This window comes from Plectrocnemia conspersa, unplaced genomic scaffold, assembly GCF_051122295.1.
Source record: "Plectrocnemia conspersa isolate PC_06_02 unplaced genomic scaffold, ASM5112229v1 ptg000011l, whole genome shotgun sequence".
In the NCBI taxonomy this organism is placed as follows: Eukaryota; Metazoa; Arthropoda; class Insecta; order Trichoptera; family Polycentropodidae; genus Plectrocnemia; species Plectrocnemia conspersa.
In genome coordinates this window covers 8,323,715-8,342,639 of record NW_028277175.1, presented here as the reverse complement: position 1 = coordinate 8,342,639, position 18,925 = coordinate 8,323,715, and the positions used below count along the sequence as shown (strand labels likewise).

Here is an 18,925-nt window from a genome sequence, read left to right as displayed (position 1 = left end):
TGTCATAATTCATTTTTTAGTACGGTTATTTTTATCAGTAAGTCGCCCACTAGATTTTGTGGGCGATTTGCTGATAAAAAGGTGGTGACACCACCGATTGACAAATAAAAACATGCTAAATATTCGTCATTTTTAAGCATTTAAATATCAATTAGTACAAGTTTATTTATTTAAAATCTGGTCATTATAACTTGACTGGTTACCCCAATGTGTTACGATGGTATTATGTAACACTTAAATACCTACACATTTTTATTATTATTTTTTGAAGACAAATCATCGTGATTTTAATAAAATACATACATATGATTTACCGAGTTTCTTCTTTTTCTCGTAAATCACTTTTCTTGCACTTTTTCTTGCAACTATATAATTTTATATTTATCACTATGCTAAAAGTATAAACACATTTTTCTCTTAAGATTTTTACACTAATTTTTTGTACGGAGGCAAATTAGTGTTTATTTTTTTATTATATATCAAAAAGTAATAGTTTTACAATTGCTCTCTACAAAATACAAATATGCAATAGATTTAGTAAAACTTTTTTATGATATTGTTTTAATCGTAACATTGATAATAAATAACTATAATATGACAAACTTTATTATGCAAATATTATTTTTACTTTTATAACAATAATGCAAATCACTAGATTGTAGTCATATCGATTAATGGTTGTTAAAGCCTGACACCAAAGGTATCTGTCTAAAAGTTTTCCTTAAATTTTCCAAAACTCCACTGATGAAAGGGAGAAAGAACCCCTTCTGCTCTTTCATGTTTCTCTTAAGCCAAAAGTAGCTTATAAAGTATATAATTTTTTTTCACCATAGGGTAGTCAATTGTTAACACTTGACTGTTATTTACAAGTTGTCCTCGAATTTCGAACATATTTAAAAATTAGATTTTTATTGACATGTTTATCAAATTGAAACCAATGCTTAATTATCGAATAAAAAATCCTAAAACATTGAAGAGCAAAGGCAGGAAATTATTTCTCATTTAGAAATCTAAGCAGAAATTTTATTTAATATTATCCCTAATGTTACGCATCGTTGTGGTTATAATAATTTATCATTAGACAATGCATAAGAAATCCGTGCAGAATTTATGTAAAGAAATTAATGTTGTGCTTTTTCTCATAATACCACAGCAAAATAAAGTCAATGGATCAAACAGCAACAGCTACTTTAAAGCAATATTATATGAGAATGATAATAAAGCAACCATCAAGGCAATCCAAAAAAAGGATAACTTATATATTATTTTCTAAAATATATACATCACATGCAATGCATATGATTGTGAATTCATGAACTAAAATCAAAGAGTTAAAAATGTATTCACAAATTGTAAATGATTCTGTAGACTAAACTAATTTAATTAATATAATTAATGAATGCCAACTACGAAAATGATTTATTGAAATCAAATGTATAGTTAATTCTAGAATAGAATTATGTAATACAAATAATAAAATACGAAGAAATATTGAATAATGTAATACCAATGGAAAGCTATTTATTAATAAAATAAAAATTAAAGTACAAATCATTATTTTTGTGTTTTAAATACCTGCATAATTTTTAATAATTCATGCAATTCTAACGACCACTTCGAACAACGATAAGATAAATCAAAAGTCTCGAATTATATTGGGTTTTTAATTGATTGTATTATTGCGCTGATTACGTAAAAGCACATCTATTCCGAGACGTCATTAATCATCTATAAGTAACACCGAAAAAAATACTCTATGTTTGGAAAGGACGCGCGCTAGACAATACATTTACCTTGCACATCTACCCTATGGTTACTGATCACCGGAGTGACATATTTTGTAGGTCTGTACAAGAATTGACTTGCAAAAATTTGCATTTGCAATTCGCTAGAGCTGTCTCGAACCAGCGTTATAAAATATGTGATAGTTTGTCACATAAGGGAGACGATGCAGAAAAGCCATGGAGCAGAGACAAGCCAAGATACCGACACAAGAAACATCAGCGAAGAACACACCTTATGCGAATTTTATAAAAAAACTTCAGGCTATCAAGTGCTTTAAAGTTATTAATAAGAACTTGAAAAGTACTTTAACGGATTTTAATTGAACTCTTGCATTGAAGCACTACTCACACATTTGCGGCACGACTTCGTACAGTGCTTTGATATTATAATATATTTTTATGGTTAAAATATGATCTGTCAAAACAAATCTCTAATAGATTAAAAAAGTATTAATATGTTGAAGAATCTAAGACGCTTAAAAAATTATCAATGGTTTCTCATTCTAATTTAAGCACAGTGAGAATAAAATAAAATAGCAAAAGGACTATAATAGAAACGACGCGGAATCATTAATCATTCTTATAACATAATATCAGACTTAATTATGATTTATGAATATAGAAGTCTAATTATGATGTCTAGCAAAGTATTTTTGTATAAAGGAATGCATAAATCTAATAGATGCATAACGACTTTAGGGCGCCGATTTAACATTAACAATATGCATACTTCTACAATGAAAATTTGGTTAATTCTTAACCATGATCTATTAAAACTGCAATACATAAATGTAATAAAAACATCAACTCTAAAAATGTTAGTTTTAGTATGCATCATGCTATTTACGTAATATTAACGTATTTATAGAAGCATTATGTATATGTAGCAACAAACATAAACAAGGTGCCAACTCATTATGCGATATTATCTTGGCTTTGTGAATAGGGTTAAAAAATAGTACAATTATATGAGTCACGAGTATGTTGCGTTGTAAAAATAAACTTTATATTTAGTCTGCGACCCTAAATATCAATGAGAAATATTATAATGACATATTTCCGCGTGCCTTGAAAGTTTTTTGTTAACGATGTCATTTCAGCGACAACACTTTGGCGTGATTTATCATGAAAATAAATGTTACAAACGGCGTGACGGCGCTAAGAATATGAGTATTAAAAGATTCAGTTCTATAAATGAAAATAAATATATTATAATGTAAAAATAAAATCGAACGCGCACAGATCAAGGAAGATCAAAGTAGAAATACAATTTCGCTTCAAAAATAACATTTATTTCATTGAGTGTTTAATGGAAATAATCTATACATGGATTAAAATAATTTTAAAATGATCTTTTTTAAATGTTTTATAAATTTAAAACAGTTTTAAAAGCCAACGATTTTTTATTACAAATTAAAAAAGTTTGATATGAACTTTATTAGTTATTTGTTATTGTGATATTACCTATGTTGTATAATGATTACTTAAACAATTTTGGCTTAATGTATTATTCAATATTGCTACATAAATTGCGTTTATAAAAAAAATCTTTAGCTTAAAGCTTGAAATGCTTTTATTTTTTATAGTCAGGACTTAGGCTTTTATTATAATAGCATAATCTCAACATCGGTATTTTTTCAATTAATGATAAACGTTGAAAGTAAAAATAAAAACACAACTAAGTTTCAAATTTATTTTGCATTATTAAATATATGCCATAGTAAAAATTCATAAGTACATAAAAATACTAAGTGAAAAATAGAAACCCTCATACAAAAAACGGGGAATTAAAAACACAGAAAAGCTCTCAAACTTTTTTTGCAGCGTCTATATATAATTTATAGTATTGAAGTTTTAAAATAGAGATGCATAAAGCTTTTTAACATATTAGTATTTGTAATACTTAATAAAAAATAAACTTATATTTTATTAACTTTAGAATTGTAGGCTTTCAGATTTGCAACTCACTGTATTGTGCCTTAATCCTTTAGAAATCATTAGATTTTTACTTAAAAACTATATCCCACTGCTTATAAAAATATTGTGTTCTTTACTTTTCATAAATACCGCATTAATCAGGCGCGATCTTACTACTTAAAAAATTTCGCGCAGTTGTTTACTTTTAATAAATTAACAAATACACTTCCTTAAATCAAAATTGTAAATAGATACATTTTTATTTTTGAAATATATGATATTTAAAGGTATTCAATAATTATACATTACTAATGAATTAATCATTTTAGACCGTTTTAGAAAAATATATTGCAAATACCGGTATTTTAATATCGAATATTACTATGTTAAATCATGCACATTGCAATATTTTATAATATAAAATTTATTGATGGCAAGATCTTAGTTATTATATTTACATTATTTATTGATAAAAAAACTGCGAATCTTAAAAAACTAATTTTCACTAAACTTCTTAATACTACAAAAATAAAATATAAATGAAAAATAACCTTCTTGGACACACCTAGGAAATGATTTTTACGCCTCAAAAGTAAAACTTTCTGCTCGCTACTTCAGTCGTTCGTTAACAAAGGGGTAAAATAACATTTGTCATTTTGCGCATCCTCTTTACCTCAACGGGTAATTTTTTAATGTACTTATATAATTACGAGTGATGAATGTTTCAGAACGAATGTGCTGTGAAATATTTATATTATATATCTATATAATATAAATATGAGTTAGTGTTTATGTGTTGATGGCTTATTTTAACCCATATTAATTTTTAAATACCTCTTATTCAATTATGATTTGCGAGAATAATTTTGTTTTATTTTAGAATACCTGTTAATATCAAAAAAAGTTATTTCATTATTTATACATATATTTGTATGTACCTATATATGTATATATTATTCAAACATATGTGAACAAATAAAATTTAAAAAAGGCAAGCTTATATGTACTATATTTCCAAGCCGTCTCTGTCTTATACCTTGTATTTTTATCCAATATATAAAATTACATATAAAAAACTTTTTAACATATGACTAGATCATAATAAATTGTATTCTTATAAGCCGCAATAAAACCGTCTTAATCAAAAAGGTATGTGGAAAATAGCCAAATTTGCAAATCCTATTCACATTGTTTATTTAAGTTCTTATAATCATAATATATCAATTTTTCATTCCACTAAAAATATTTTATTTTTAGTTCATGTTGAAAATTGTAGACATACTATAGAAAATATATAATGGCATTCTTAAAATACTATATTATAATAATTTTGTATTAATTATTCGCGTGACTTGTTCAGGAATGCCTGACCAAACATTTTCGTATAACTCTTTGTGGTTAAGATTATTTCTGGTCTAATTGGCGTCAGTCAATGACGATCATTGGTATTTCTATAAACAGTGCAAATATACACACATTACACTGACCGTATCGAAAATCAAACGAATTTTTAAACACGGTACTAATAGAGTGTTACGTAAACTTTTTATGTCGGAAATAATAAAACTATTTTTTATATACACACATATATAATATAATATATATGCAAAACAATTTTCATTTTTCATGTCACGTTCATTGCTTCTGACTGAATGCGAACACCATTTTTTGTGAAGTTTCTTTTTAAGCGTTCAAATATCAGCAGTGACACTTATTGTCATGTATTCTCTTTTTGTTTGAATTTTTGCGACTGACCATTAAAAAAACACATTATTATTATTATTATAGATATAAATCTTAGTTTTTTTTATTTTTTATAGCATATTAAATTAAATTCACATACTAATTAAATTTTATTTTTTATTGTCGCATACGAATATAGCTATTTTGAAATTGCGCAAAATTTGACTCCACCAAATTTTAATAAAAAATAAATCTAGTATTTTAAATTATGTTTTAATTATGATGTTTTCTTGATATGATTTAATAATTCAAATTAATTGAAGCTGTAAATTTTTTATAATATAAGATATTATAAGCAATTTGACAATTTGCAAGTGCAAGGCAAGAAGATGTAAAGAATATATTTGAATCAAAAAGGTGCAACATTAACTATTATATATTAAATTTATTGTATACTTAAAACTAGCAGGTAAATAAACACTAATAACTACACCTTTATGAGAACCAAATAAATAATTTACACCAAGAATTGTGCTATAAATATTAAACGTATTTATTATTATTGAAAATGATCTCAAGATATAAAAACATAATATATTTGTAAAATTATTCGGAAGGACATAATTATATTTACACTGACTCCTAAAATTGAATAAAATGATTAAATTTTTATTTTGCATTTAACTTCAGTTTTGTTGTAAATAGTCAAAGATAATAAATATTAAATATAAAAAAATTGATATATTAAGTAATCCTTAAATAAACGTCATTTTTATTTTATCTGTCAGTTGTGCTTTAACCGTTGAAATCTGAGTAGGTATTTTATTATATCTGTGCACATCTGGACTACATAGTCTAATATTAAAAAAAAATTGGGTCGCAAAATTTACGATGGCAGAATTTTTACCATGTGAGCAATTTAAAAAATGGCAACTACAGTCACTAAAAACATCTGTAAAGTCGTAGATGATTCATTAGACACCCGTAAATGTTAAAGATGGTTTAAAAAAATCGAACCGGAAATTACCATATCAAGACTAATACTGGATGTGGGATCACTAAAGATAGACTGCAGAAATGGAAGCAAGTCCTACGAATTGAGCAAAGAAAATAAGTCTGAGCGTATTCACATATCCCAAGAGCATCTGGATCTTAAAGCTGGTCGCATTTTCTCGATCGTTTGATAATCAGAGATGAAAAATAAGTGATGTAGAACAAAAATTGTCATAGAAGACAGTGATACTCCAAAGGTCAAGTAGCAAAACCTGCATTGAAGCACAGGATTAGTGTAAAAATATTTTGTGTGTGGCGGGATTGTACAATATGAAACTTTTAAAAATGGCCAAACAAGCTTAAATCAGCTGAATCGTTTGCAAAAGCAATTAAAAGATAGGCCAGCACTTGTCAATAGAAGTTGAATGGTTCCACAACACAATGTTGTGAAATTGACTGTTTATAAAATTAAATAACTCAATATCCCATTCACCTTATTCTTCAGACCTTGCTCATTCTGATCGACGCAACATTTTTGAGACGAAAAAATTAAAAATGCAGACTAGCTGAAAATTGAAATATTTTGCATTAACGCTTGTATCAATTTATGCTAATGACCGATGGGTGAAAGATAGAAAACCTTTCAATTTTGTTTTCTTGGTAAAATCAAAGAACTTGGCACTTCCGACAATTATTTGTTTAGATCAACGCAGCACTTTTTCCACGGAAAAAATTAAGAATGCCGACGATAAATTTACATCAAAACCTTCCACGTTTTATGTTTATGGAAATAAAAAAATGAACATAGGGTAGGAAAAAGTTATATATTAAGAAAGTCATTAAAATTAAAATAAACATTTAGAAGTGATTCATTAAAAACCGACATTTATTTTGAGATACATCTGTTTTTTTTAATATATAAATTATCATATTCATAGAACTTTGTGTTTGTGTTATAAATTACAATTTGAAAGAATCTAAATTACTCAATACATGTTTATAAATCGTTATTAAAGAGTTTACCTAACTTTGAATATGTTTTTCTTATATTTAATAAAAAATGTATTAAATCAGTTTTTTGCAATCGCTGTGTCCAAAACAATGTTGAAAGACGCTTCCTTAGTAAATTGGTAACATGTGTTTTTTTAGAGTAAATAATTTTCCGGCGACGTGCAACAGTGGTCCATTTGGCTTGCCGACAAGGGAAACGTCATAAATATCTCGGCAGATTTGCATAATTTTAGTAAACCATCGTAAAGTATATTTCGGTCGCGTTAGACAATAAAACCACCTTGATCAAAATAGATTAGCGCAATTAGGATGAAAATGTGTCATCTTTTAACAAATCGACGGATACGCGCGCCCGCCTTTATGTCTCGTTGTTAATTATCCCTGATTTAGTTTTAACCCTGAATAAAATATACAAAAATGCTATATTAACATAGCTATTGTATTCACAAAGAAAATATTCTGAATATCTGTCGAATTTAACAAAAAGCAAGAGTTGCATGAATAATACTAGTTTGTCTAATTAATTAATCATTGGTATGCAAAATAGATTTATTGTGTTTTGCGGACAATAAAGTGGCAAATTATTAAAAGGTGGATCATATGAAAATATAAATCATTGACAATATGAGTTTGTAGAATAAAAACAATAAAGATTATAATTTATGTTTATTACGTGCGTTTAACACTACCGCCTACCACTCGCCTATAACTGTTGAAAGTATAATGCGTTTTACAGAGTGAACCAAAAAATGTTTTTAATGACATATGTATGAATTTTGTAATCTGTGCGATTAAATATTTTTTTTGCTTAAATCAAATATATTTATTCACAATTGTATTACTAGAAATATCACTTTCTTTCTGATTATTTTATTACTAAAGCAGATTATTCTTTTATGAGGATTCAGATATCATTTTACTGTATTGACAAATTAAAAAATATTTTCGGGATAGATTTGAGACTGTTTTTATAAATTTTCTTATAGGAATAAACACATGAACCTGAATGTATCATTTATTTAATTTGCTGTATTAATTCTAGTCGTAAAACTATAGATAATACAATCTAAATTAAATCTATATAATTCAGCCAGTGTTGTTGTTGATTTTTCGTTATATTTCTGCTTCCTCCTTTTCACATTTAAGGTATTCCTAAAAAAAAAGGAAAGAACTTGTTCAATTTAATCATGAAATAATTTCTGAGCTATCATTGAATGAAGTATACCGATCCAGAATTGCTACAACACAGCATAAAAATATTTGTAAAACTAAAATTGAGATCTAAGGTCGAAAAAAGCACGTTGAGTTTGATCGAATGTCAAGGTCCTAGTGTCGCACGGTCAATAAGGAGCAGTACCTTGCATTTTTAGCAGTTCTTATGATCGAGCATAGGCCTACCGGCCCATTAGCGACCCGTAGCTTTAACATCTTAAGGTTCGCATAGTTAGTTGTGCGCCAACTCCGTTTTCGACATTGACGACTGCGGCCGTGCTTGATTAAAATGTATGGTCTCTCACAATCACTATCTTATTAGGTTCGCCTTCCGAAAAATATGTGTTTAAAAGCTGAAGTCTTACGCAATATTATGGTAAAAAAATGTTAAAATTTTGCACCACGATAACGTATCGGCTCACAATTTTTGGCCAAAAACGACACCGTCGTGATGCCATAACCACCATCTTTACGAGTTATATTAGCTGTTTACCGACATTTAAAAGCAGTGCTTTGCGACAATAGTAAGAGAAAACATTTACAAGTGAGTGGAAGACTATAAAAAAGTGTATTTATAGAAACAATTTTAAATGAAACAATAATAAGTTTAGAAATAAAAAAAAAAAAAAATTTATTTCACCCCGTGTACTTAAGAAAAAAAGACCAAATTTATTTTTTACAATTAAGAAAAAATATTATGACTTCTAAAATATGTTTTTGTGTAACTTTTAATATTTCTTTTTTTATTATAAATTTCACAATTATGACTTGTTTCGCTAATGCATTATGTTGGCCATTATATAACCATTTTATTTTACCATTTCATATGCAATGGCACGTCGGTTTATGAGCATAATTCGTTCTGGAAATGTATTCGTAATCCAAAACACTTGTATATCAAAGCCCCATTAAAAATATTGTAAAATAAAATAATAATATAATACTGGCCATAACATAAAAGTCACCAATCCTACAGCGAGTCGTGAGAAGAACCATTGGCGTAATACATATTGCTCGTAAAGCAAGACATAGCTCGTTAATCAAATTAAAATTTATTTATCATGTGAAATTAAAAAACGCCCTAAATTATCCTGATTTTATCAAGTCAAATAACGTTGATTTGAAATACATTTTTTAAATGTCCAGACTTCTTTTTAGGGAAGCAGACTATTTTTCCACACTTCATATATAATCTGATGGTGCTACACCCATTGTGTTATGCTTGTAAAATATAATCATTATAATTCCCCTAATTTTTTTTTATATTAATCATATGAAACTGTATTATATAAAATAGTAATATATAACTATATCCAATTAAAAAATATTCGTTACTCCAAATTTTATTTCTCATCGTCTTGCAACATTTAACGTTTGCTCGCACATGCTAAATGTTTTAGAATCTCGCTGTCGATGTTCAGGCAATGAATCACGGGTCATGTGTGTAAGCATGACACTCCACAACGGCATTCCGTTGAATGACCTCACGGGAAGTACCTACTACTACAACAGCATTTTCCTTCCATTCATCGCGATTTGGAGTGACCCTGAATAAGGAGGAGAGACTACATTTTCAGATGATACAGCCCGTTTCGCACAATTCCTGAACGACGCGTATTTCACTAACCTATTATATTTTCAGTTTCTGTATTATTTGTGTTTCGTGAAAACGCACGCCTGGCACGCGGGTGCATCGAGCAGCGGCAGGAAAACTCCCTAGTTGGATATTGCATCAACATTTCGAAAAAAATTTACGTTTGACTCAATTACTCTTGATATTGTAACAATTATTTGTTTGTTACTAGCCTACGTATGTTTGAGAACTTTATTATAAATGTACCCTCCAAATACAACATAGCAACTTATAACTAAACTATTACTATTCCAGATCAGATTGATAAGTCGATCAGCGGCAAATTACACAAAATAATGACATTTATAAAAGCTATAAAGAAACTGAATTTATAGTTTTGGAACTGAAAAAAGCAAATCTTGGTGATTTTAAACGTGTATTATAAATTATTTTTCATTATGGACTTTTTCAAATAAATTAATTGATACCTGTAAATAAATCATCTAAGTAAGATTAGTATTTTTTGCATTAGAGTACACTTGTATATATTATTTACTAATTTTAAATATAAGCTATAAGTTGAAAAATACCAATTAAATTATACATGTATATTATTTTTCATTGAAATATATATTTAATTTTTAAGAGTACTATAATTGTATTTATGTACAAAGGTAGAATTATAGTTATTTTATAAAATAGATTTTATTAAATGATTTTAAGCCTAATAAAATCAGTAAACGTCAAACTTAAAATTAACAACAAATTTGTGTTTGAGAAATAGTGGGAAGTTACTAACTTATTCTAAACAGGTCGAGAATATTCAGTACCATATTATATTCAGTAACTTTCGAATACCTTTAGTATAAGTTAGAGATTCATGAATGCGCATAGGAAGGCTGATATATTATGATGGGGTGTAAATAACAAGGGGACTCAAAATGTGTTTATTATATAAAGACACATAAGATATGAAGAGAAGGATATATTTTTTCATGATATTAGTGACATATTATACATTTACGACATATTTTTTGTTAATTTTCATTGTAACCTTACAGGCGTAAGCCCAATGCGTCACAACGGAGTGAAGTCAATTAAACATTATAAATACAAACAAGTAAGTTTTAATCATAAATCGTTTTATGTGCATTTGCATAGAAATTAAATTAATCGCGATATAAAATCTTTGCATCTTGAAACAACAAATACAAAAACGTAACACGAACTTCACAAAAATTTTAAAAATACACCTTTTGAGATAAGCGTTAAACAATTATAAATGGTGAATCTTTACAATGTATTTTGTTGTTAAACAAACGAAATTCTGTGAATTTCGGTCATAATATAGACAGCCGTAAAACATTTTATTTAGAAATGTTTGTTAAAAGTATTTTTTTATTGAGGAGAAGCGTCCTATTGTCTCGTATTTCAAAACAAAATAGCAGCATTTTAAGCCTTATAATATGCTAGCACAAGCTTTCGTCCTTGGCCGGCCGTCTTCATTAAAGACATCCTCCAGAGTGGGGCTTAAACTGCGATCTCCATAGAAACTTTTTTAGTTACCGCTATGAAGCAGAGCATTAGAGGGTCAGCCAGGATTCTGTACTATCTCGTCTTATTGAAGACGACGACGCCAAAATGCATCCAGAAAATAGCAGCCTCCAGAAAATGTGCCTTGATACTGATTTATACCAACTGAGATAGTCAATCAGTCATAATGAATACTTACAAGCAAGTATTTACCATCAATCAGACAGAAAGTCTAGAAATCGGTAACATCTATATAAATAATTATTAATTGTTATATGTAATATATTTTATAAGTAATGTATGTCACTTTGCAGCTAAGTATAATTCTGAAAAATTTTAGTCTACCTCCATGACTCGAACCTGTGATCCCTGTGTTACCTGTCTTGATCTTACGGAGTACGCAATTTTCACCTTATGGTATTTATTTGTGTTTCTTTATGTAAATATGTATTATAATGGCAATTTTTGTAAATAATAAATTTGTGTTCAAATTTAAAAGGGCTTGAATTGCGTTTAAATTAAATAATATTACACTACTACAACGATTATTATTAATTTATTTAACTTATATGAAAAATAGTATGATTTATAGCAAGTATAAATAGTTAATATTTTTTAATAATTAAATGCATAGAATAATTAAAAAGTGAAATAAAAATAAACGTGATTTTTGAACCGTTTATTAAAATTTCCAAAAATGTTTAAAATCGCCGTTTCAAATTCTAACCCCATTGGTTAATTTCACGTATGAACAGAAAAATGTTCATTATAAATACTCTAAAACAGAATATATACGTGTATGTTCATCTGATTGTATGTCACAAAAATTTCTCCCAAACGGTGAATAGTAGCGACGTGACATTTTCACATATCATTTTAAATCAACTGTGATATTTTTTAGTTTCAATTTTTGAGTTGCAAGTTTAAAGTTGAACTGAGCGATGAAAACTTAAATTTGACTGACATGTCACAGGCGAAGGATTTCTCAGCATTGTTGATCATCGCCAATGAAACTAATTATAATGAATAATGAATAAGTTTGAGTCTACATATGTAATAAAGCATATATATATAATAATGAACTGATAATTATAAAAAAATTATTGCAAGATTGGGCTATCGAAAACTGTGAGTTTGGTGCCGAAATTCACCAGATGCAAGATTGAACACCATCGGGATAAAAAAAACTCATTTTCAATCTAAGTAGCTATTCTGTATAAATATATAAATATCATAATAAAATAGGGAATTTTATAACATATTTAAAGTAAAGTATTTCTAACTATAATTTAGATAACATATCACTTATTTTTTAAGTAAAATGTTTCTTAACATCTATATGTTCATATTATTACAGATGTTTTTGAAGTACAAAGCTCGCTCCTCTGTGAATATCCACGAGCTTCATAAACTCGAGAGGAATCTCATATAAAGGTGTGTATGGGCGTCGCGACGCTCCAGTGTCTTGACAACTCAACTTCACGGCGTCTGTCCTTTGAAAATCACCAATCATGGTGAGACATGATCATATGATTTTTAGTGTGTCGATATTTGGATCGATAATTACCAGTGTCTTTGGAATACGTTCAAGTTGCATCGATTAATAAATGTACTACATGAGAACGTTTTTATTTCTCCAGGATGAACAAGACGAACAAAAGATGGCCATCATGCGCAAAGCCTTCCAAATGTTCGACACCACCAAGTCGGGCTACATCGAAGTCCTGAAGATCTCCACCATCCTCAACACCATGGGCCAGTTGTTCGACGACAGTGAACTTCAGGCACTCATCGACGAAAACGACCCAGAAGGTTAATATAGTGATTTTTTAAATATGATTCAATAATATTCCTTTATAAGATTTAACGCATTATTTTTATTTATTTATAACTATAAATCAGAAGCGAAATATACGACTTTATATTTTAGGCACTCTAAAGCAATCAAATTTAAAAAGTATTTAATATTATATGGAAACCTTGAGTAGCTTATTAAATTAACCAGTGATATTATTAAAAATTATTATGTTACATAATAAAAAAAAATATTACTTGCCAATAATTTATTATTAAATTCATTAATATCTAAACGTGAAATAATACGGATTTTAGACTGATTGTCGTAAAGTGCACTCTTTTTATATTAGCTTATAAATTAAGATAAATATAATTTTCACGTTAGTTTTAATGATTGAGATTTGCATTATTTTACATAAATTAAATTTTATTACGTATATGTAATATATTATATTTAGCAACTAGTTTTTCAAAGAAACATTTTACACGACCATTAAAAATATGATTTACGCGATCGTTTTTATTTTATAAATATATATATATATTTAAAAATATAGCTAGAAAGAATTTTGCGATACTTAGGATCTAAGATAGGAATTGGACTCTGACTTAAGCATTTATCAAGAGTTTTCACTTAAATTTTGCTAAATTGCTATGGTAGGATATTTTATTTAAGAAAATCGTGGGTGTGAAATGAAATTTATTATGTATACTTAAAAGTTGCGGATGCGCGATTTTGTATATTTGTATACACGCACATGTATATGGAATTGAATTTACCTTGGAATACCAAAGATAATGTTCGATCTTAGAGCCAGTAACCGAAATTGCCAAACCGATCTGGTTTAAGGTTATTTCGAAGCGTTGCGAAATTCGCACGAAACGATGTTATTGGAGGTGACAGAGCGTGTTAGTGATTATAAATCATGGATATGCGATAAATCTTAATATGCGGTGATGATCGTTCGAAAGATTGCAGATTTTGAACACGCGCCAACATAATCAACTAAATATGCAGGAAGTTGCGGAATCTTAATTTGAACCAATTCTATAGCATTTACCGAAAGGATATTGAAAATAACATGTTTCTTTTATTTTTTTCCAGCCACAGGAAAAGTCAACTTTGATGGATTCTGCAATATTGCCGCACATTTCCTTGAGGAAGAGGATGCTGAAGCTATGCAACAAGAATTGAAAGAAGCTTTCAGATTGTACGACAGAGAAGGAAACGGTTACATTACCACATCCACACTTAAAGAAATCTTAGGCGCCCTCGACGATAAACTGAGCAGCACAGATTTAGATGGAATCATCGCTGAAATCGACACTGACGGCTCAGGAACCGTAGATTTCGATGGTGTGTATTATTTAATTTATTTTAATAATAACATATACATTTAAACTAATGGAAATAAATTTTGCTTTACAGAATTCATGGAGATGATGACTGGCGATTAAATTTAATTTTCAATTAAATTAATTAAATTTTTAAAGCTATCTAGTACACTCAAACTGTTGAAGAGTTCCTAATTGTCCCAAATTAGTGTAATATGCTCTTGCAGTGTACACAGTCACTACATTCTGTTTTAAAAATTTCCTTATAAAATACATTATTATATCTAGTCAATCAAATGTTAGCTAATTTTAAAAATTATTATGAAAGTGTCATTTATGTATATTTTATTTGTCAATAATATTATTATATTTATTTTTTATTATCTGTTGCTATTTTGTTAAAGTATTTTGAAGGGAGAGAAGATGTAAAATAGCGTATTAATGTCAGTACTTTTTTTTATTGCATTTTACGTATAATATACATATATTTACATTGTAGCAAATTGTCGTTAAATCAAATCTTTAGACTTTGTAGTAAGTCTTGCCGTGGTAAAAGTCGTTGTTTTCGTTAAAGTATCCCTTATCCATAGTGTTTGTAGTCATTGTATTCGTAGTCATAGTATTTGTGTTCATGAATTGCTTGTCAGTGTTTCCGCCAAAGAATTTTGCGTCTTTGCCGTAAAAAGTATCCCTGTCCATAAAGTTTTTCCTCACAAACTGTTCATCCAAGTTCCTGTATCTGTAGAAGTTCATCAAGTCCATCCAAGACATGCGATTGCTGGTCATCACTTTGTGATAGATCATGAAGTTCTTGAAGAACATGTTCGAGGTGTAGAACTCAGTTTCGTCGATGCGACGGTCGAACGGATAGTCAAGAGCGTTGTCGTCCATGAACAAGAATTGGTATCCTTGGAAGTCGGTGTACTTCTGCACATTGGCAGAGTTGAATGGCATGATCATGACAAAGAATTTGTATTCCATGCCTTCAGTCTTGCCTCTGGGAAGAAGTAGCCTCCTCGGGTAGCCGTATACGTTGTTCCTGTTCAACCAGCTCATGTCGTCTCCGTTCATGAACTTCTTCATCATGAAGCTGGATGAGTAGTAGTCTGAGTATCCCATGAAATCGACAGATTTGCGTACGATCATGTTGTTGCCAACGGTCAGTTTGTATGTGAATCTGTCCATTTCGTAGAAGTTTTGCCTGTTGTCGTCGATATTGTAACGCCTGTTCATGCCGTCGTAGACTGGAGCCATGAAGATCTTGACGAGCACATCGGTGGCCTTCTCGGAGTCAACGTTGATCTTGAAGTCGAATGGCAAATGGTTGAGTACATTCTTCTCGTAGACGAATCTGTGGTTGTATCTGCCAGATTCTCTCTCTTGCTTATTGTTGTAGACTGCGTTGGTAGCATCCATGTAGTAAGAATCGAAGAATGTGACCAATTTGTCGGTGACGATGTCGTTGATCTTCACACCGCTGAACAACAATTCGCTGCGCTTGTATGGTGTGAGATTATCCTTGAACATGAAGAATTTGTTCATCATGCGCTTGAAGTAAGACCATGTCAATGGATCGCGGAGAGAGGTTTCGTAATGATCCATTACAGATGGAACGGTGTAGAAGCTGAAAATTATTTGCATAAAATTAGCATTTAAATATCGATTTTATAATATAATTTAAACTTACTCGCTCTTGGTGTCGACTGAGCCTCCGAGAAGGAATCTGGCGAGCCAGTTGGTATTCTTGCAAACGCGCCTGTTGACACTGTCGTAGTTGTTTTGGATCAGATTACCCAAAATGTTGATATCCTTTGAGTTTCTCAATGGAACGATAGTTCCATCTTCCATAACGAAAACTCCAGTGTCGACAATGTTCCTGATGCTCCTTTCGCAATCTTCGACCCTGTTCAAGTCGAATGTGTTGTCTTCTGTCATGACGCGGAAGTAATCCGATCTGGTTGGGAAGTCAACGCCGTTTTGATACCTCAGGAAAGAACGGAATTCGCAGTTGATTGGTAAATTGAATGCGAAGTTGTCGATTTCTCCCAAATCGTTGGAGAGCCTTTCCAAGTAGTATCTGGACAATAGTTGTTTGTAGAAGAAGTATACTGCTTCGCCTCTCCTTTCCTTGTATTGTCCAAAGATGCTCTCTCCCTTCAAGAAGGTCGGGAATCTCACGTTATGGTAGAAGTAGAACGAGTTCAAGCTTGGATCGTCGGTGTAGTATCTCATGTGGTAGTCCTTGTTGTTATCATTGCCGTAATATCCAGCTTCCGATCCGCGGAAAACGAACGCATCGTCAACCTTCTGGATGTTGTTGAAGCGAGCCGTGTTGATGTCGATAATCTGGTCTTGCATCTTGATCCTGTGCATCTTGCTGATGACGTCAAAGTTCAAGAAGAAGTAGGGGTTGATTTCGTGAAGGGGAGGAAGGAAGTATCCTCTGCAGTCATCGCGAGCGAAGAAGGCAGTATGCATGGCAAACAGGAAGGTTCCTTCGTTGACGTTTTCACGAGCCCAGCAAGCGACATGGTAGAAAGTATCGAAATCGACAGCGTTGTAAAACACATTGAAGAGGGCGATTGCCTCCATGCGGTGGACTGTGTTTGAGATGGTGAAGATCCTGTATCTTGGTAGCATTCCATTGGTCCAGTTGTCATAGAAATCCTTGATCATTTGCACGTTCTATAAAATAATCACAGTTAAAAAACCGAATAAATTTGATCTGCATTAAGATTTAAAAATACATACTGTGAAACGATTGAAATTTTCATCGAATTTCCATGTGCTTGCCAGTTCTATCTGATCACGATAGAAGTTCGGCATGTTGTAATGGTGGAAAAGCCTCCATAGATTGATTTGCCTGGTCGAGTAGGTTACTGGAATAAATAATATTTATAATATGTTATATACAATTATTATTTTATAGTAGATTTTTGGTGTTTACCTTTCGTATCATGCTCAACGTTGGGAACGTTGGCGCATGAGACTGCGGTAACTACCAAGAACAAGAACAGGAACTTCATGTTGGATGAAGCCGATCGAGTGAATTCTGTGGGTTTTGGACGCCAATATATACTAAAACTGAAGCCACTATCGATCGATTATATTTTTTAATTAAAGCAAACAAGTTAGATTACAAGAGAGCAAATGAAAGACGCGATAAAGTTTTTTTTGCGTTGTCAAGCAATAATTAATTACCAACATGCATTTGTTAAATTAAAGAGTTGAATAATTAGTTTGTTTTTTGAAGCATGATAATATTTTGATTATTTTAATGACTGATATAACGTATCACGTACGCATACAATTATAACAAACAAGTTAATTATAACAAATAAGTAAAGGTAACGCACGCTATCGTATTGTAGTAACATGAACCTTAAGTTTTAATTGAAAAATCCCTTTTTCTTAGAACTTTTAGATGAGTTTTCTTTTTATTCGATTTGTATAAGTTCAGCACTATAAATACATGTATGTAAATCTATTATTACGTTTTACATGATTTTTTTACGAATACATTGCCAAATAAATTGTAACTTGTATTATACACATATGAGTGGTGTAAATAACACTTTTATGCTATATAAAAAATAAATAAGTTTATTTCATTGCTTTTAGTGTTTTCAAGCCACCCTAATAATACTTGACTATTAAGTATGATCGTTAATATAAATAAGTCAAGATTTATATATATATATATATACGTATTTTTATTGACTATAAAAATACGCATTAATATACTTAGTTTATAAATAACTTATAATTTAGAAGAACCACAATTTTTATTTTATTAATTTATTATATATTATTTATTCAACTGCATGATTAGGAAAATCTATAAAAAAAACATAATCTGTGAAAATCAGCCAAATAAATTAATTCTGATATTTTAGACACAATAGAAATAAAAAAAAATACTGGTTCGAACTCAAGACTTTGAGGTATCCATCACCGATTTATTAACATTTTCCTCATTGATCATCATCATCATTGGCTTAATAAATCGTCCAACAACTTAAGCTCTTGACTGCCGATCGATCTTTGATTGTTATACAGCAATTGTTTTTACGGTTGAGTAAAAGTC

At 30.0% G+C, this 18,925-nt stretch overlaps 2 protein-coding genes across 2 annotated transcripts; one reads left to right on the top strand and one right to left on the bottom strand.

Annotated features, from left to right (window-relative positions):
- The first annotated feature begins 13,080 nt into the window (after positions 1 to 13,080).
- On the top strand, positions 13,081 to 15,221 carry TpnC25D (Troponin C at 25D). The gene is made up of 4 exons (XM_088197728.1): positions 13,081 to 13,220; positions 13,347 to 13,518; positions 14,609 to 14,860; positions 14,933 to 15,221. The coding sequence occupies exons 1-4, from the start codon at positions 13,218 to 13,220 to the stop codon at positions 14,959 to 14,961; spliced, it is 456 nt and encodes a 151-aa protein (XP_088053854.1). The 5' UTR covers positions 13,081 to 13,217; the 3' UTR covers positions 14,962 to 15,221.
- Positions 15,222 to 15,276: 55 nt separating this feature from the next.
- LOC148229354 (arylphorin subunit beta-like) lies at positions 15,277 to 17,885 on the bottom strand. The gene is made up of 4 exons (XM_088197726.1): positions 17,786 to 17,885; positions 17,590 to 17,717; positions 16,526 to 17,523; positions 15,277 to 16,462 (listed from the first exon to the last, which is right to left on the bottom strand). The coding sequence occupies exons 1-4, from the start codon at positions 17,862 to 17,864 to the stop codon at positions 15,361 to 15,363; spliced, it is 2,307 nt and encodes a 768-aa protein (XP_088053852.1). The 5' UTR covers positions 17,865 to 17,885; the 3' UTR covers positions 15,277 to 15,360.
- Positions 17,886 to 18,925: the final 1,040 nt, after the last annotated feature.